The sequence below is a fragment of the Protomyctophum bolini genome (assembly GCF_963924005.1).
Source record: "Protomyctophum bolini genome assembly, chromosome: 15".
Classification (NCBI taxonomy): domain Eukaryota; kingdom Metazoa; phylum Chordata; class Actinopteri; order Myctophiformes; family Myctophidae; genus Protomyctophum; species Protomyctophum bolini.
Window position 1 is genome coordinate 11163174 of NC_137876.1, and position 20841 is coordinate 11184014.

Genomic DNA, 20841 nt, shown 5'->3' on the forward strand with positions numbered 1-20841 from the left:
CCCTCTCCCTCTCCCACCCACCCACCTCTCTCCCTCTCTCTCCCTAGCGTAGGCTACTTGACTTTAATTCGGTCTATCAAGCGTCATCCTCACAGACTCGCCTCATGCACTGTAGGCTATATACTTTCAGCTCAAACCACTAAAAGCACAATTGACATTGTCGACGCATTCGAAATAACAGCTAGGGTGCGTTCAGCACTTAAACGTGTCTCGTTTATCCATCCCTGTCTTTCGATCGGACTTTGTTTTGAAAGAATTCGCGACTGGGGGAAAAGCACATTGACAGGATGAGCTGATCTGCATCAAGTGCGAGGTGCACTTCCACTCGGCGGTACGGTGATGCTCCTCTATAAAACAGCCCGCTGTATTTTGGCAGGGAGGGGGATGCATCAGTTTAACCCTCGGTTCTGCCCGCGGGACTCGCTCGTACGTTTAGCCTAGATAAGTTGGGGAGATGTGTGATGAGTCCACGGCCGCTGTAAGGGATTGTATCGCACGGTATTCATGAGGATATCTTTTTCTTCGTTTTCTTCAACTTCGATGGCTTGAGTAGCCCATTTGTTTGCGCCCATGTATGCTGCCAAGGAGGGATGTCGGGTATGGGCCATCTATCGCCCTCACATCGCACGGAGTATAGCGGCTGACCAAGAGGCGTGAATCGGGTCGCTATTTGAGTGCCAATAAAAACAAACTACTTTAGAGATATGAATTATCGAGATTTGCAGGTATTGTGTTGCTTGTCCTATGCTACCGACAACGGGATTTCAAGAGCAAAATGACTGTGGCATAAACTATTTCTGGAGACGCCTGTCACAGATATCGCCGCTGAATTGGATAGGGTGGATGGTTATTTCCAAAACAGTCCAATCCTATGTGTACTGCATTCATTTGTTCGAAAGGCTGCCTAGTGTCTTCGAGAACAGCGCAAGAGGAATGCTGGTCCAAGACCTAATGCCATTTACTTTAAGTTTTTGGCCTTTTTTCTTCGGTCATAGCCTTCTATCACTGTTTTTACTCTCATGCCAGGTAAGGAGCATGTTTAGGCGCGCCGCTTAAGTCATTTTACGCATGAGATGATGTTATACAAGTGTATCTGGAGTTGTTGGAATAATTAGATAAGCAGGTGAACGATTACAACTAGACTTCATTTCATGTTTTTGTATACTTATTACATGCAATGTCTTGTTGCTTCATAATCTGTGTGCACTGTGCAGCCAGTCATGTGCACCAGTGTATGGCGTTAATAATGTATGGCACACAGGTCTGCCCATAATGTTAATAATGATGGATATGCCTGTCTGTAACTGTAAAGCAAGTTGATAATGACAACACACCATGTGAATAATAGCTATGCACACTCATGTGCTAGCTCACACACCACGACATAAACACAGCCAATTCAATTTGCTGTGAGAATATGGAGTAGAGCTGTTTTCGTTTCCATGATAACAATATCCTGTTATCCCACCATGATCCAGGCCTCTGCACCCCTGCATATGTTAGGGATGAGTAGTCTAACCTCTGCCCCACGCTGCTGCCTACAACCGTTGTTCACACACACGCAGTGCTGCCAGGGTTCATGTGTAATGTGATCTGCTTGAGTTTCCAAGTCCACCCACGCACACTCCTCAGGGCAGCCTGCTGCCCACTCTGTTGGTGGGTGGTTTCTCACAGGAAGAGGGTTGCAGCCATAGACATGATGATGATACCATTCTGTGCATGTCTAAACACTAAAAGCTGCTGTGGCAGCAACAATGCAGGGAATAGATAGTGAAGGGATATCCACTACTAGCCTCCACATGAAACTAACTAGGATGTTGTTGACTGCAGCACACAGAATCAGAACCAGCTTTATTGTCACATCACAGGTTTACAAGGTAAAAAAGTGGGTGAAATTTGTTTTCGTGCATTATGGTGATAGGTCCCATCGTGTCGTTATTTCCAAAAGAAAGGGAAGAAGAAGAGCGGAGGGGGGAGGGGAGGGCAAGTGAGAAAGGAGATCAAACAAGAAACAAAAATATCTACATACCATATTTTCACATAGTACCTGAGATAAAGGTGCCTGTGCAGTGATGTTGACCCACCTGCATTTATGATGTGGGCAATTGCACCAATGTTATTTTTCAGTATGCATTGAAGGTCTCTTTTTTTCCAACCTCTCCTCTTTCTCTCTCTCTCCACGTAAAGGGTGAACTCCAGAGGTCATGCTCACGGACTGTGGCGGAGAAAGTTAGTGAACAGTGCCAGCTGGCATGCCACTGTAGAAGCTACCCTCCCCTTCCTCCCCCGCCTCCCCCCCCTCCTCCACCACGGCTACTTGGGACCACAGGTAAGTTCTCTGCTCCAAGTACCGTGGGTCCAAGTGCTTTAATCACGCGACCTGTCTCACTCTCACCTGCGAGTGTTTCCCAGCCAAACGCAGGTGCATGCAGTAGCATCAATTAGCCAGTTCCAAGGAAACACAATGTTGGGTTCCATGTTGGGTTCCATATTTCGGACCTAATCTACAGCAGAATTTAACATCAAGATTCACACAATCTATACTGTGTGTGTGTGTGTGTGTGTGTGTGTGTGTGTGTGTGTGTGTGTGTGTGTGTGTGTGTGTGTGTGTGTGTGTGTGTGTGTGTGTGTGCGTGTGCACGTGCGTCCGTGCACGTGTGTGTGTGTGTGTGTGTGTGTGTGTGTGTACGAGTATGCGTGCGTGGTTATGTGTGTATGCTCAGTGGCATCTGTGTGTTAGATAGAGGATGTTGACAGCTGAACACGGGACTAATTTATGCCGGGCCTGACCTTGGGGAGTACCCAGCTGCCTGTGAAATCCATGTCTGCTGGGCTGTCAGGCTCAGTGGTTCAGTGGAGAGGGTTTCCCCCGGAGGACCCCTGATTAAAACACAGATGACTTAATTAAATTAGCTTTAGTTTGATACAGATAAGGGGCTAATGAACCAGCCGAGTCGTGCCAGTTCTGTTTTGAAGTCGAGCCGGGGGCGCACGGGGGTAGGTGTGTGTGTGTGTGTGTGTGTGTGTGTGTGTGTGTGTGTGTGTGTGTGTGTGTACTGTATGCACTTGTGTGCGATGCGTGTGTATGTGAATGGTGCCTGTTGCGGGCTGCAGCACATTTGTCCCTCTATCTATACACTCTTTTCTTCAACCCAGTCGATAGATGGTCTATCCATTGACAGTTTGTCTAATCCATTAAATCTCTCTGAAAGCTGATATGATTTGTATATACCCATGAGCACCTTAATGAGCATTGCTCTGATATATTGGACAGGCGTTGCTGATGATGCAGCCGCTGCAAGTTATTACTTTGACTCTTTGGCATCACTCACGCAGGAGAGGGGGTAGTTCATCATCAAAGTCTCAACAGACAGCGGAGGGAAAGGTTTTATTCACTTGGTTTTTCTCCCCCCCCTGTCTGGTCAGTGTAGATGGGCCTCCTCTTCCCCCTGAAGCCTGATTTATACTTAGTCGTGTGATGGTGTCGCGCGTCAAAAATAGCCGGTGCATAAGCTCACAATGCACTGCGTCGTGAGCTTTAAGATCCGCTATTTTTGGAGCACGACCCCTTTGTACGACAGAGTATAAATGAAGCATGACTCACCATGTGATCCACCTATGAATGGGCAGTTACGGACCTCTTTGTGATTGCATAAATACTGCCAGGACCACCTGACTGTCCTATCTAATGTGGGCTTTGAATGCCCAGTTATGGTTAAGAAGACTCAGTAGTTGGCTGTTTTTAAGGCGTTGAAGAAAGTGTTTGCAAAGAGCAGAATGGACAGTTCCCGGACCTCTTTGTGATCGTTGTCAAGGTCACTGCCTAAATACTGCCAGGATTACCTGACTGTCCTCTAACATGGGCTTTGAATGTCCAATTATGGTTAAGAAGACTCAGTAGTTGGCTGTTTTAAAGGCTTTGAAGAAAATAATTTATTAGCACTATTCCATTCTGTACAATGGTTACATTTAGCTTTAAACTATAAGTAGGCAATAAATATGCAGAACAGGCATAAAAACTGGGACAATGACTGAGACTGTGTCTATCCGCAAAAAGTTTGAAAAAGAAAAAGAGAGGAACCGTTAAGTAAGAGTCTACTGTATGTGCTAAAAATGGTTCACAAGTCCACAGTAAAATCTGCAGTGTTAATTGAACTGTGACAGTGGAAAAAACGACCCACACGGGTCCATTATTACACACCCAGAGTTAAATGAACACTCTGGATTTCACTGTGTCCCTTCAAAGGAGTGAGCTTTATCACAATGAAGGAGATCCTTACCACTGACTGAATTAAATCCTACAGCCGTTGACAAAACGCAGGATTAAACGGAAGTTTGCCTGAGAGGAGCTTTTAGATTCATAGTGACTTATGACGTGCTGTGCTGTGCTGGAGGGAGCCATGCCATGTCATTTTCTCAGTAGAAATCTGCCGTGTTAGAAGCTATTTAGGACATTACTAAGGGGTGATTTGTTGCCATGGTGTAAAACATATCCCATTCATAACACCGCAGCACTGCAAACGCAGCGTGTTTGTTTTAGGGTAAAACTAGAACATTTTACTGGGTACTCTCACAGTGTGATAGAGAAGGAGGGAGCAGAGAGCCACAGACAAGGTTATACAGAAAGACAGACAGATTGTACAACCAATATTTTAAGTGATAATGCGAGATAAACAGCAGGGAGAGCAATGAATGGACAGGAAAGTTCCGCAAGGTGCGGGTGCACATGAAGATGTACATGGTTCGCAGTGAATGGTCCTGTACCACACATCTACACTAAATCCTCAGTGTTAATTTCACCAAACAGACCCATTTGCACACTTTCGGGTCGGCATGAAAAGAATACTGAGGATTTGACAGTGTAAAGTGTGAAAGCGCAGGAGGTGTGGCATGGACCAGGAGACTAGTGGTGGTGTAAGAAAGGCTGACAGGACCTTAAATGATTCATAGTGTCGGCTTAGATATCTCTGAACATTGAGCCCAAGTTCTACACAACAGGCGAGGAGACACTGATGCTTCCCTATAATTTTGTGAGAGCAGGCTTGGAAAAGATTTATGCTCTGTTATGGACAGTTACGGTACAATGAATCAATGCATAGCGCCTTTGAGCTATTAAATACAGGTTGGGGGGATCTTCATCACGCTGTGAGTACTGTACTGTACTGTACTGTACTGTACTGTACTGTACTGTACTGTACTGTACTGGACTGTACTGTACAAGCCCTCCTCCCTGGCCTGTGTCTCTGTGTCTGTGTGTTAGGCTGTGCAACAGTGACACTTGGTGGTGAACAAACGCTATAACGCTATTTCCGTGCTCGGACAAAGGGACAGACCCAGCCACACACATCGTGCTCGGACACAGGGACAGACCCAGCCACACACATACCTGTCTATAGGAGTGGTTGCACCCCTCAAAAATAGCTGATCTACAAGCTCACAATGTGCTGCAGTCAGTGACGCATTGTCAGTTTGTAGCTTGGCTTATTTTCAATGAAGAAATTTGGTGTAGACTAGAGGGTAAAGAATTATGGCGGCTAGTATAGACCCCAGGGGGACTTATAGTGTTTACGTGGTTGAGAATTATGACGACAGATATAATATATATTTTACATGTAGATTCAAAAGCGATGGACACAATGGTAATATTGGTGTCTAGCAATGTGGTCGGACTTTGTCCATTAACCGTTTTCTCATCCATCCACTTTCTATACCCATGTCTCCCTGCACTTTAATGACTCTTCTCTCTCTCTCTCTCTCTCTCTCTCTCTCTCTCTCTCTCTCTCTCTCTCTCTCTCTCTCTCTCTCTCTCTTTCTCTCTCTCTCTCTCTCTCTCTCTCTCTCTCTCTCAGTGGTAGATCCCACTGTGCCCTTGTTGAGGCCCTGGTGGATGGGGATGGAGATAATAGTGCTAGGAACGGTGGGCTGTGCTTCAGCTGTCTTCCTCCTGTCAGCCATCATCATCTGCTACAAGGCCATCAAGAGGTTCGATTTCCCTGTTTCTATGATTCCCTCTAACCTATTGATGCAGCAGTATCCCTATTTTGTACTCAAGTCATGCAATGGTATTGTGAAAGCTCAATACCATGACATGCCCAAAATAGGGATGGTTGAATGTAAGTTACCGTTCTAAAATGTGAAAAAAGCAAGTATGCATGCTGTCCTTGCCATCTTATCCAAGGTTACTCATTTGAGACTGAATCCACTTACCTGAGAACGTCACATAAGGATACTGTGACCCCTGTCGTAACGTAACCCTGCTGGGTCACACTAAGGTCAAAGGTTAGATAATGGAACTTGGGTTTCCGTGGTAAGTGAGGATGAGGCACTCAGTTGTATTATGCATTATTTGTAAAATCAAATAAATAGGAGTGTAAAAATTGTAGCATCCAAGATGCCAAAATAAAATCTCTCAGCATTGGCCATTTAAAATTGCTTAATTGTCCTAGTATGTTTTTGAATGGCAACAGGATGATGTCATGTGAAAGTGGGGGAAAGATCCACTACCAAAGGAATCCCATGGCCCTGTCAATGCAACGCTAGCTATTTGCCCCTATTTGGTTTGGCTTATTAGAGAAAAAGCTGCGTGAGGTTTTAGCCTGCAGCAGAACCAAGACCCAATTCCCTATCTGACATTCAGCCAGCACTGTATCACACATAAATTCCGACACACACGTAGCTGTTCACAGACATTTAGCACATGCACAGTTTGCACACACATCTGTCTAAAAGCAATGTATATGCACGGACTGGCATGGAGAAAATATGAGCACACTTTTCTACACCCCACACCCCACCCCACCACCATCAACACGCATACACACACATATTCATCATCTTGGCATATTTACACACTGTATAAGACATAGAATAAACAAGTGTCTCAAACCCATATGAGAATAACCATAGATGTGCATGTACAATTTAGGAAATAATGTTATTTATGAAATTGTGTGTGAAGAGAGCACGCTAGATGTGTCTGGCCAGCCTGGCCTCGGTAGAATTCTGTTTCTCTTTTCCTTAAACAACAAATAGGCAAAGTCAAGCAGCGGAAGTAATGGGTGGTTGGCTCAGGAATTCATTATGGCAATTCTCCAGCCCCCTCCGTAGCCAAGGGGCACCTTTTTTAATGCAGCAGTGGTAAGGAAGTGTTGTTGCAATACGGGCTGCTGTAGCCCCAAACCCAAGTCATTATTTATGAATTAATTTGCGCAGTCATTCAGTCGCAGGCCACATCTTTTATACATGCAAGCGGGTCGTGTCCTGAAGCTCTGTGAGCACTGTGACTGCAGACTGCCACACCAAACTGCCTTCCTTTCAGAATGAGTAGGGGAAAATGCACAGGTCCAGTCAGACTGGCCTCATTAGACATTCATTAGTCTGCAGCCAATAGGAAACCAGCCCCAGAAAAAAAAAAGTGGAGCATAAAAATTGATTGGAATGTGTCATGGATGCCCTAATCATCCATCCATCCTGAGCGGAAGAGAGGGTATAAGACAGATAAAAATGTTGTCTACCAAAGCAGGGAAAGGCGGTAATTGGGTGTCCTAGTCAATAACAATGTACGAGAGGGTTTGTCAGCTAGAAAACAGAGGCAGTTATATATAGCTCTTCCAGACCCTCACTGGTCAGGACTTTCCCAATGAAAATCAGTTGGCCAATTGCCAAGCCCTGCGCAGCAGACACACTATAAGAGCTTGCTCTGTAGGCCCCCTAGTCCTGCAGGCCTTTTGCTATATTTTCTAATCTTTGTCTTCCAGTCATCCGTCAGAGGAAATGGGTTTGTAAAAGACTAAACAAAAACAAAACAAAAAAGAAATGTTCCATACAATTCTATTGAGTGGAATCCAGACACTGTGGAAGCCGGTAATACAGTATGTGCAAGCATAAAGAGGATTCAGACACATGCTGTGTTTCAGTGTGGCTGTCCTGTCAAAATCAAAAGACTTGATAGGCAGGATGCCGGCCAGGATGCAGGCCATCCACGAAGCCTAAACAAACATAGTGCAACTTGATTAATGAAACTAGATGCTTTTACTCAATCATGGACCGGCTGCTCTGGGATCTGCCAGAGGAGAGGAGATATATCACAACTGGACCTGTCCGACTACAATATGTCAAGACAATTCAGTAACACGAAAAGACAGCATAATGTCTTTGTGAAGCAAAGTGGTTTATAATCCAATATTTGGCAATATATTATTATTACTCTATTCTTATCTCCATCAATTATCAAGCCAGCACTTTCAAAACAGGTAAGCAGTGTCGGGGCGTTTCACAGTCCGTCTTTGTGGGGAATACTTTTCTTTGAACCCGAATGTTAGGCCTACTCTAATATCCAGATGGTTGGAGTAATTGTAAACAGCTTAACACATGTCGCAATTTCATCACAATTCATTCCCAAAACTTCAAACGGGAATCATGAATGTGTGCTGTGATCGCACACGCACAGCTTTGATATAAAATATTCATCTAACCTGTGAAGTGTTGTGTAGCCACCTGCCATGTGTCAACAGCATGGCATCTATTATTGACAGCCTGGGTAGAGGTCGGTGTGAGGCCCAAATGGTCTGCCCTGTGTGTTGGCCCAGAGCAACATCAGCAATCAACCTACATTATTGGATCTGTTGAGCAGACAGACTCAGAACGCCACGCCTGTTTTCACTTCAATACATTAAGTGGAGTGGGACGCCTTACCCACAGAGTTGGCGGCCCGCATATTGCGGTGTCATTATTTTAAAACTAATTTACTGTAACTTGAGTAAGTGCTCCATTTTGTGACCCGCCCTCAGAGTGGATTCAAAACATCAGCAAGGTGTCCAGTATCCTCTGTGTTAGTAACTAATTTGAAGCATCAAATTTGATTGGCAGTGCATCTTTATGATCGGCCACTTGGCTTCTGTCGACTCGTTCTCAGGATTTACTTCAGGGAAGCGTTTAACTACTGTAGCACTATAGGCTAAATAATCGTCAGTTAAATTTAAAAGGTCAAGTAAGGTTAGTAAGAATGGTGACAGTGGGAGTCGTGTCAATAGCATGTATGGAAATACAGTCATGCTATCAAAACATCAAGGCTACATCCACACAAATAAATGCATAACCGTTGCTACATTTTAGCCTAGTGTCCCCCTAAAACTCAAATACATTGCTGGCTCCGTTTTAGTTTTTAAATTCTAGGCTTGCGTTTTAGTCTGGACAGGGAAAATGATACGTACACCGTTGATACCGCTTGAAGATCTGAAATTACACCTATTTCCTGACACTAATGGTGTTTGCTTGGCTACTAAATGTATACGTTTGAAATACTCTTGAAAGAAGATACTCAAATCTGTGGTATACTATTAAATTGCCAAACAAATAAATTATCGGAAACGTAACTTTGGTCCATTATTTCTCCACTTTAATAATACCAATTGGTATTGTATTTTATATCATTTTAATCGTTGATTAGTCACCTTTACGAGGTATAGCTTGCAAGGATTGGGCGTCTGTAGGATAAGCAAGTAGTTGGTAATATTCACCCTTGCTTTGAGTTGCTTAGTCGATTGGATTATTGCACTCACAGTAATAAGGTCAAAACACATATCTTGGCCATTTTTACACTCACTGTTAGGGAACTCAGTAGCGTCTGGAAGATCCATATGCAGTCACAACATCTTGGTATGGGGCAGTATCTCTCTCTCACAGAACTTATCATTGAAGGCAATCTCAATGCAGTGAGATATCGGGATGAGATTCTGGAGCCAGTGGCGATCCCATATCTTCAGAATCTGGAACCTCCAGGATGACAACGCTCGGCCCCACAGAGCCATGTACCTCCAGAATCTGTGAGTGGAGAGGATGGAATGGTCTGCCGTGAGTCCAGACCTCAACCCAATTGAACACTCGTGGGATCAGCTTGGGCATGCTGTACGTGCTAGAGTGACAAACAGAACCAGGGTGGCTGACTTGCAACAAATCCTGGTTGAGGAATGGGATGCCATCCCACAGCAAAATGTGTCTAGTTGCGATTGTATGGATCTTCCAGAGCCTAATGAGTTCCCCAACACAGAGTGTAAAATTAATAAAGTGTCAAAATGACTGAATACCTGTTGTTTCCTTATTACTGTGTGAGAGTGCAATCATTCAATCCACTAAGCAACTCAACCAACCACTTGCCATTTTGGCAAATGTTTTGGAGGCGCTACCCCCCACTTTTTTAACTGTGTTGCTCATTCCACGAACACCTGGTTGTAAAGGTGACTAATAAACGATTAAAATGATATAAAATACAATACCAATTGGTATTATTAAAGTGGAGGAATAATGGACAAAAGTTAAGTTTCCGAACTTTTGTTGCAGAGTTTATGTGAAGGCCAGAGTTGTTTCACTGTCCATTTTCCTTCCAAAAGATATTAGGGCCTATACCTATAGGCCTACATAAAAGGCAAGTCATTAGTTAGGGCTGGATATGACTGTAACAAATATAAACCTTTGTAACAATTTAACTAAATAGTTTTGTTAAAAGGGTTTAAGGTGGATGGTCAGGTGTCATGGTGGCAGAATGACTGAACCCAAAATGCAGAGCGGAGTAGTTTCAAACAGTTTTATTATTAAAGAAGCAGCCTAGCTTACAAACACGGCAGCAAGGCACAAGCACAAAATCCAAAAAGGCTAAACAAAACACAGGAAGTCCAAAAAACCTTACAGAACGAGATATTCCAGGTACAGGAGAAATCCAAGTAGAGAACCTGACAATGGCTTATGTTCTGACAGTGCGAGTGTGGGATGAGTCCAGTCTTATAGTGATCAGGTTGATTGTGGAAGTGTTCACAGGTTTGTATTGTGGGCATGGCCCTGCTGGGCTGGGGATGGAGTGGGAACAGGTGTGTGACAATGACTGAGGGTAGGAATGGAGAGTGGGAGTGGTCTGCAGACCATGTCAGTCAGGTACTGAAATAAATAACATAGTTTATCGAAGTAACGGGTGATCATGATGCTACTGCCGAAGATTGGATAATATGAGCTGGAGAATAATTTCTTTATTACCCATAGTTCACACAAATAAAAAGTAGGCTACTTACTGATATTCCGCCATGGTGTGTCGCTGGCATAACTCTTCTTTGTTGCTATCATGCTATGCAGCCATTAGATTCGTTTTGGATTATTTTGCACCCAGATAAACTGCAGTGTCTCCTCAGCAATACATTCTGCCAATTCATACACAACAAATTGTGTTTGGTGGACAAGTTTCTTCCTGTTTGTCATATTTAAGTTGCCACACAAAAAGTGGAAAGTCCTAGGGTTCCTAAGGAGGCATTTAAATCCAATGCAGAATGCTTTTTGTTTAGGCAAACAAAGCAACAATTGGCTTAGAATCTTACAGACTATTCAGCAATGTATTTCGAGTCAGGCAGCATTGGTAAGCTGTAAAATCATATCACGTTAAGTTAACTTAACCACATGAACCGTAGGGGCCCTATTCTGGGTGAACATTTGGGGAAATGCATTGGTCAAGATACGGTATATTTATTGTAGAGGGACAAAAGGTGGGGCCCAGTATAGACCCCATGGGGACAAGAGTCAACTATGTAAGGGTTTAACTAGTTAAGTAATTAAGAAAATCGTGGTGCTAGTTCAGCATGTAATGGAACTTTAGCTGTGCTGATTGGTTAGCTGCTGCATCAGCAGCAAACGTTTTTCACCCTCTCTGTACTTTGTTCACTCCCCAGGCTGATTTGTGCTTAATGTAGAAAATGTTAATTCAATTCCACCCAGGCCTTCCACATTTTTAACTGCAAGTAAAAACAAACTCAGTCTATCTCAGAGTGGAAAGATGATACTGTATACAGCAAGATATAAATTACAATATTATCTGACCTGTGTAATAGGTTACATAACCTTTCACACAGGTCCTATGGCACCATCTGACCACAGGTCCTTGGTATCCCTTCTACAAAGAAATCCTTGGGGAAACCGTGCTTATCTGTGATACTGAGGACACCGGAGAAGCACAGCTTCAGCTTCTATCAGAAATATATATATTTCTAACTGTTATTGAGGGAGAACTACTATACCGCGTTGAATATCTATCTTGTTAGCACGTACCACTTCTTCTCTCAGAGGAGAATTCCCAGCCTTGCTCTAAACAAGACAGCGCTGTCCCTTAGAGAAAACCCTGGTATATCCCAACTCCCCCTGCTGCAGCCCATATCAACCAATCATCTTCCCTGCAGCAGGAGGATGTGTTTCCACTCCAAGGCTGGGCAGTTTCCTTTCCCAGGCTTCCCCTGGTCCCACTGGGACAGAGAAAATGCATGTCCTGGGTGGCCCTACGTCGTCAACCACCAGATGAAGGACTCCCATAGGAAGTTTTATTTACTGCCTCACATTTTGTTTACAGCCTTTACTATAGCACTATTAAGTCAAACTCTTTTCCCTGTAGAAGAGGCAGCTGACTTTTGTGTGAGTGATGGCGATGACTAAGCTGTTATACCTGTCAGTCATTCTGGGGCACAGTTATTCATATGCATCATGCAGGGCGTTACTTGTCATCCATCATTGTCAATAGGAACAGAATCAGACCAAAGATGCAGACAGACAGACAGACAGAGAGGGGAGAGCGAATGCATGAATTACTGTAGTCTTCAGTTCAGTATTACAGTGAAAAGTTACAAAGATGTATTATTTTATACTATGTGGGTCATAACTGTGTTGCATAACTGAAAGCTGAAATGGTTCTTAATGCTTTTATCACATTTATGTTGTACCAAACTGATTATAGTCCAGTGATTCAAAACCGGGGCCTGGGCGGGGTCATCTCTATGTTCCCCAGGTTCTATGTTCCCCACTTACCTAGGGTTTAGGATTTCTGCGTTAGGTTTCTGGTTTAAGGACTTCAGTGTTTTGTACTATACAATTGTATGTATAAGTACAGAACAAATAATGTTTGTTTTTGCCATCTTTGTTGAAGAGTCTGAGCAATTATGTTTTAGTGTATTTTATGTTAATTAGATAGTTTAAGTAGCCTAGGCAGGCCTAAAGTTCAATGGATTGTTCAAAAACTGAGCTTAATCAGAATTTGCTACTAAAAGTAACACTAAGACTAATAATACTAAAATAATATTTGAGAACCTGGGGAACATAGGTACGCTCCCGTCCGGGCCCCCATTGGCGGGGCAGGGCTTGAGGTAGTCAAACATTTTAAACTGTAATAACACAATTTAGTGCAGCACAATATTTTTGTAATTGAAAATACAGTAGCATCCCTATTCTGGGCATGTGAACATTTGGTGACAATAGACGAATATTTGCAGAAAATAGCAGGTCTAGGAAAAAGTCTGGTCTAATCTAAGTAGCTACTTTCACTATTTGATGTGCAATGAAGCGTATAAGTGTTTAACCATGTCTGAGAATTGCACGCACGCGTGCGTGCAATTCTCAGAGTGTGCGTGCGTGTGTGTGTGTGTGTGTGTGTGTGTGTAGGGAGCCTTTTTACATCATTGTTTGTCTGATGTAACAAGAGAGGCTCTAGTCTAAACGATTAAAGGTTGGGAACTGTAGTTAAATGGGTAAATACTTACAGTAGGGGCGTTAGCTCCCCTCTGAGGGGAAGACGCTTTGGTCCAACTGGACTGAGAATGACTGTCCGTCAAGTCAGACTGGCCAACCGTAGCTTTCAGAGTAGAGGGCAGGAGACACTGAGCTAAGATGTAGCTTAAGGGTCCTCTGTACCAGCGAGGGCACTGTACAGTGTTGAGTGGGACAATAACTGTACTAACTGTATTCAGATCTGTCTCTGAGTTACATAAGCCCGAGCAGGGGAGAGCAGCTGAGGGGGTCGGCGCAGAAGCCACAGTACACTGGACAAATATAATAACCGCAAAAGCACTGAGGGGTGCATAAAAAGGGTAGCATTGAATGATGCTGGCTCTTCACAGACCAATGACAGGCAAGAGGATCATGTGTTGTGACTATTTTTTTCATTAGAAAGAACTCTCAGAAAGGCAAGTAGGAAAGTATTACAGGGAATTTCACATGAGGTTATGTATTGACGGGATTTACAAGCCAAATTGGAGTTGCGCACAGTGTACACACATCACTTAGTGGCGGGGGGGGGGGGGGGGGATTGTATCTAGCGACCGTCTATTTAATTGCCATGTCCCCCGTGTTGCAATGTATCCATCCCTCCCGTCTCCCTTCATGGATCTAAGAGCAAAGTGACCTTTTAACGTTGAGCTGATTAGACGGGATGGCTGAGACCAGCGCATCCACACGGAGCGGCTAGGGGAATCGAATCAGCCTAAAGGTTAACAGGCTAGAAACTCTGTTTAATGACACAGCTTTTACTGGGAAGAATACAACACACAATTGCTTGTGTCAGTAATGTCTTCCTCTCGCTTATGTGAAAAATGTCTGTCCGTAGGAAACCACTGCGGAAAGAAGAGAACGGAACCAGTCGTGGGGAGTACGCTATGAGCATCCGCAACAAGAAGACCATAGGCACCAACAACACTGTGGTATAGACTGTCAGCTGACAGACATCACCTTACCCCCTAACACAAACAATTCCCTCTCACCAGAATGCAAATGGGGGTTTACCGGAGGTTTCCTAAACGCATACACTGTTCGTTCCCTCGTCTCTCTGTGCATTGCCTGGACTTGAAGACCTATACATCCAGCTCGAGAAAGAGAGAGAAAGAGAATGAAAAGAAAAGCTGAAGTCAGAGAGAGAGAGAGAGAGAGAGAGAGAGAGAGAGAGAGAGAGAGAAATATGTGTGAACGGGATAGAAAGAGCAACAAACCCCCCCTGTGGTGTCAGAAGTGGCACAGCAGGCTGAACATTATGCTTTCTGTAACAGCAAGTGTTGCTGACAGGCTGGTTGGCTGCTTGCTGGAGTGGGACTGTTTGCCAGTTTACTGCAGACCCAGACCTTGCACACTGCAATGGAACAACGGACAATACAGCAGTCCCATTTGTGTGCTAGCTAGATAACCACCACACACAATAAATAACGTGCATGCAGTTTTTATGGAGAATGCAACATTTGTTTTCTTCTTCTTTTTTATCTTTTTTTTAATATTTCTCACAATGTTTTGTTTTACATTTGTGGAGGTTCAGAAAGGGGCACAGTTATTCTGCTGGTCCTGGGTTTGGGATGTGGAATTTTCTCATCTGACTATGCAATTTACAAAAACATAAATAACAGGATGAACATCAGTATAATGATGTCATGTCATGTTTATTTTACATCCCAGCACTGAAATTGAGGACTTAGGCTCAATGTAATATATATTCATCCATCCATCTATTTATTTACTTATCTATGAATTTTATTTTTTTACTTACAAAAAACAAAAAAACTAATGCTGTCCCTTTAGTTGTTCATATCTTGACTGATTCATTTTATTTCTTGATAGCTTGTTTTTTTTAAGTGAATTATTCATAAACCATATAATTCATTTGTGATGCTCCAATGCTTTAAGCCCGCTGTCAGTTTGTTGAGACACTGGTGCAGAAAACGCGCTTGCTCTGCAAAGAGTTTTGGTGTCACTTGTTTTGTCTCTGGCTGTTTGATATGCCTTTCTCTGCTTCCCTGAGACTTCACTAAAACAAGTCAGGGCATTTCTGTGATGTGCTGTGTGTGAATGTGTGTTCTCCAAACATTATTTCCATACTGCCGTCTGCAGCAGAACTCCTTCCCCCATTTGTTTTTTCCCTCGTGTAATTTTTAGCACAAGCACTAAAACACTAGATGTGCTTGTGCGGTTTATTTTGTTGAGCCTAGTTCAGACCAAAGATTTGCGACGAGACGAAACTATTTTAAGCTTGATTTATGCTTCATCGTATGCCGGTGTTGTGTGCTGGACACAGCTGATCTACAAGCTCATAACGCATCATGGATGTGATGCGTTGTGCGCTGCCTTTGTTGGCTTGTAGATCTGCTGTAAGATCTGCTATCTACATGTGGCACGACACGACACTGGTGTACAACAAAGTATCAATTAAGCATTAAAACGTTGCAGAGAAATTTTTAAGCCGTCTGAATTAGTCCCTATTATCTCGTCATTTCAGAGGCCTAGGTTCTAGGGTTCATCTGGATGCCTTCAACCATGTTCTTGTCTGGATTTGACAATCTTCATTCTCCTATCCGTCTACAAGTTCTTAGCCCATCACCAGTATAGAGGGACATTGAGCCCAGGGCTGACCGCTGACCTTGTGACTGGTGAGAGACAGGAGGCTTAGCCAATAGCCAGAGATCAGGTTGCACAGAGGATGGCCTCAGTGGGGATGCGTGTGACTCAGTGCTGTCACAGAGATCCTCCACACCCCTCTAATTGAATCTGAGCTGAATTGGAGCATCACTCAATGCTACGCTGCTTTTTTGACATCGAATCTGTGTATCAGCTGTACGTGTTTGTATGTGTGTGTGTGTGTGTGTGTGTGTGTGTGTGACTGTGTGTGTGTGCGAGTGTGTGTGTGTGTGTGTGTGTGTGTGCACGCATGTGTGTGTGCGCACGCATGTGTGCATGTGTGTATTTCTATGTCTGCCTGTCTGTCTGTGTTTGTGCATGCGTGCAGAATCAGATGACTGTTATGTGTGAGAATGGGCTGTACTCTATGGCTGTCTGTATGTATAGTATATAGACATAGGCTAAACTGTTACATTTTGGAAACACACAGTTGCATTGAAACATGCACAGGTATTAGCAAAACAGTATACCCTAATATGTACCCATATGAGATAAAAGATGGATGCATGAATGTAAATATTGATATTTAAAAATCTGCCTTCTGGACTGTTAATTACATGTACAGCATAACAGAACGATCCGTTTATACATAGTAGAAAATAAACAATGTGCTACATGTTAGAATTATATCAATGTTGTCATGTTGATGGAGCAAGCCATTAATGTATATATGGCAATCAATAGTCAATGCACAATTTATGCATTATACCAAACAGATAGGTAAATGTGCATAGGTTGATTTCATTGCTGACTTTTTCAGTTGTAAATAAAAGTGTACAGAGTGACAGGCCTACAGTTTATTGTGTTGAAAGGCAATGCAGATAAAAATACATGCTTTTGTTGTTCGATGCCAGACAAACCTGTGCATATGTGCTGAGGGTGATGAAAGTGATGTTATATTTAGCCTGTAACCATCCGGTCTTCTTCACTGTTCTGTGTTGTTATTGTGTGCGTGTCTCGGGCAGAGCGGTGCTGGCCATGTCCCCTGGGCCCCCGTAACAGAAAACATGCTCCCCGTCTGTCTCACACAGTGCATCTTTAATGAAGTGCAATTATCAAACACACTCCACTCTATGGGGCTTAATGATGCAAACAATACAACTTATGGGTCACATATTGCGCTAGCTCTGGGTTCAATCAATATAAAATGTCACAAACATCACGACTGGTGTGTGAGTGATTATATTCGGCAGCTAAAACTCAAATTGGTATAAAACTGGCATTTTGGCAAAATCTGTATTTTAAAGTGAATTATATGCAGCTACTGTGTTTCAAAGGAATAATTTCTACCCTCACATTTTAATATTTGACATAAAGCTACGCATTTCTCCATCAGTTTGTGCATCACACATTTTGTTAACAACGTGAAACCAGGGAGGTGGAGCGATATTGTACAAGCTAAGTCATGTAGAGAGAGTAGAGAAGCACCAGAGAGGAATGTGAATGAATTATAATGTGAATGAGAGACTATACAGTGCTGTGCCTTCCCTGCTTTAGATGTGCCACTTGATGGTAATGCCAATGGACATTCTGAGCAATTTAAACATTCATGCATTGTCCAGCCATGGCGCTGTGGATTTGACTGTAATAAACCAATGTGACAGGCCTGAGTGGGACGGCCAGGGATCTTCACTGTCTCCGCCAGCTTTACTGTATGAGGGTTCTCTCAGAGGGTTTTTCTGTTGAGCAAAAGAGAAAATAATTCTCCAAATCCATGTATTGGATTGGAAACTCTATACATTTCAGTTTTAATCTTTGCAAATGCAGGCAGTTGTGGAACCGTTTCCTTCCCAGGCTGAACTGCTGATCTGTGTGAGACCACTGCTTTCAACCTCGCTCTTTAATCAGCTAATGTCACCTGTCCATGCACTGGGTGCTACGTTGTGCTACCGGAGTGTGTGTTTTTGTGTGTGTGATCGCACACTCGCTCCTTTTAAAGCTGACCTTCACAATCTTTGAGGACCCACTCACACCCTCTCTGCCTGAGAGGCCTTTGGTCAGCGTTAATTACCCTCAGTATCTCCAGCTGCCTGCTCATCAGGTCAGTGCTCCCATATGGTCCTCCAAGAGCCAAGCAAGCAGCCCGGCCGGGGCGGGGAAAGGGCTGTATACCTGTGGGACGCTGATTACATAAGCTTCTGCTAATGAGAGAGGTTCTTTAGAACGGCCTGTGAGTTCAAACGACCACAACGGTGGCGGTGGCTGACAGATGCAGCCCTGGCACTGATTTCACACACACACACACACACACACACACACACACACACACACACACACACACACACAAGTACATGTGCAGAAGTGCATGCGCGCAAACACAATGACAATACACGCAAACACACAGGTGCAGAACAGGAGAGGCATTCTTTGATGAACCAAGACAGGTTCATCAAAGGTTGTTGTTACAAAGGGGCTTGATCTGCAGCCTAATTCAGCGAACTACTGTAGGGGTTAGCATCGGTGTGTGTGTGTGTGTGTTTACTACATGACTTTGTGTAATCTAATTAGACATCATTTTATGCCAGTGTGGTGACTCATTTGACACATACTGCTAACAGGTTCCATATCCAGAATGTCCAATGGATTGAAAATGTGTGACATGACATTTTGAAACAAGGCAAAGTCAAATCCCCCTTAGTTCACTCACACAGAATATATTTAAACTGTCTGATTAATGATGAATCATGAAGCCTGATAATGAAATCCTCAGAGAGTTAAAGGTGGAAAAACTAAGATTAAAGTGCTATTCAGCTTTTGTAGCCCTACTGTCATGTCATCTGTTATTCCCAGACAAGGGCCCTGTTGTAATGCATTTAGATCTCACAACAATGCTTAATCACAACAAACCACATTAGGTCCAAAAGGTAATTGTGTTTGCTTCGGTATATACACGGGCCGATCTGTTTCAGGGCTGCCAACAAAGAGGATATACTCGCTACTCTGTACTTGTGCGGGGGGGGGGGGGTGCCTGGGTGCAGCCGAGATGGTCTTGTTTACCTCTTTTGTCTGGCTCCGCCTTATCGAGTTACAATGCTGCCACTGCAACTCTGATTGGGCCCCTGATCGATCTGAGCCCTGATAGCGAGAGGCAATCTGACTGACAGTACCTGACAGGGATCTTAGACAGCAGCTCCATAAGACCTGCCGAGTCATCTGTCAGGAAACGCCTGAGGTTCTGTTTCTACTCCAGGAAAATACAAACAGTGGCTTTAGACTCAGCGGCATGCTGTCGTCTGCAGGACGGCACATGGGGCTCTTTTTCACATCAGTTTGGCATCTGTGTGGCCAATATCAAATGTAAAGTTGAGTTGGTGTATACCTTTGGAGAAATAAAAGTTGTCCAAAGCAAACATGTTGAAAGATTGAAAGACTTTTACTATCCAGTTTGCAACAAAGCAACTGAAAAAAATAGATGTTAAAAACTGAGCATGTTTAGGTTTTTAACATCTGCTTCCAGACTCTTGCTATTACTAACACAGGTATTGTAATTGTATAAAGGTATTCTCACAATCATCTACTAAATTCTCATATCCGTTGAATACAACAGTTAGGCACATGATATGACTGTCTCCCCAATAGCGTACCAAAGTGTTTTATAGCCAGTTCAAATAGTAGCACTTTTTAAAATTACTATTCTGCCCTGTACATAGATACGGTATACTACTTTTCATCCTAAAGGCTGTAGATGATTTCAGTCCAGTAACTCGCAAAGCAGCAAGTGTTCATTTATAAAGAGTATACTGCAGTCCTTTACGTTGAATGTATCAGCAACAGCAGATGGACGCTGGCCCTGAGGACCTCCACACTCCACTCTGGAGACACTCCCCCGAGGTGACCGATCGCCGGAGTACCACAAGGTCACATTGGGTAGAACTGCGAGGCGGCCTCGGAGGACTGGATCTCTACCTGAGCCATCTTAAACTGGGTGCACTGCAGCCATTTGCGCAGGGCGAACGGTGCAGCCCCCGGAGCCTGGCCCTGCAGCCACTGGTGGTTCACTCTGTTCTGGATGGCCTGGAGACGCAGCTGCAGCCCTGCAGACAGATGCTGAAACATCCATTTAAGAGAATGGATATACTGTAGGTCGACCCATGAAATACTATATATAATGTGTATTCTTCTTAGTGTGTGTGTGTGTGTGTGTGTGTGTGTGTGTGTGTGTGTGTGTGTGTATAATAAAATAGCCGATCTACAAGCTCCAAACGAGACATCTCAAACACCATCGCTATGTTGGCTTGTGGTGGACATTTTGCCACAGACATACAAAATTAGTATTACCAGAAACACATAAAGAGCTAGCACTGAATGACTACAACAGGTCTGTAACTCTGAGAGTGTGAATTCCATTTGTACACACTCAGAGTTATGGGGGTCCTTGGAAATAAATACAAAGTTTGAGAACCACTAGTAGTAGTGGACTCCTAATGTGCCATACATAGTGTCCTGGTAAATCAGTGTCATACATATTCTGAAGAAAACCTTTTACATTTAGTAATTGGGTATTGATCAAAATAAGAACATTATAATGGTGTGTAAAACTGAAAATCAAAAACTTTCCACAGACAAGACCAAGTCTTTGCCACATGTATGGACATATTGATGAACCCATGC

General features: G+C 43.5%; 2 protein-coding genes across 2 annotated transcripts in view; one reads left to right on the forward strand and one right to left on the reverse strand.

Moving 5' to 3' along the window:
• Window positions 1–192: 192 nt before the first annotated feature.
• Window positions 193–16903, forward strand: prima1 (proline rich membrane anchor 1). Its single transcript, XM_080783975.1, has 4 exons — window positions 193–1026; window positions 2188–2329; window positions 5850–5982; window positions 14402–16903. The coding sequence occupies exons 1-4, from the start codon at window positions 745–747 to the stop codon at window positions 14499–14501; spliced, it is 657 nt and encodes a 218-aa protein (XP_080640101.1). The 5' UTR covers window positions 193–744; the 3' UTR covers window positions 14502–16903.
• A 2792-nt stretch (window positions 16904–19695) lies between these two features.
• The window catches only part of unc79 (unc-79 homolog, NALCN channel complex subunit), a 53635-nt gene continuing 52489 nt past the window's right edge, over window positions 19696–20841 (reverse strand). The window contains 1 exon segment of the mRNA XM_080784010.1: window positions 19696–20277. Coding sequence (XP_080640136.1) covers window positions 20089–20277 — 189 coding nt within the window. The 3' untranslated portion in view covers window positions 19696–20088.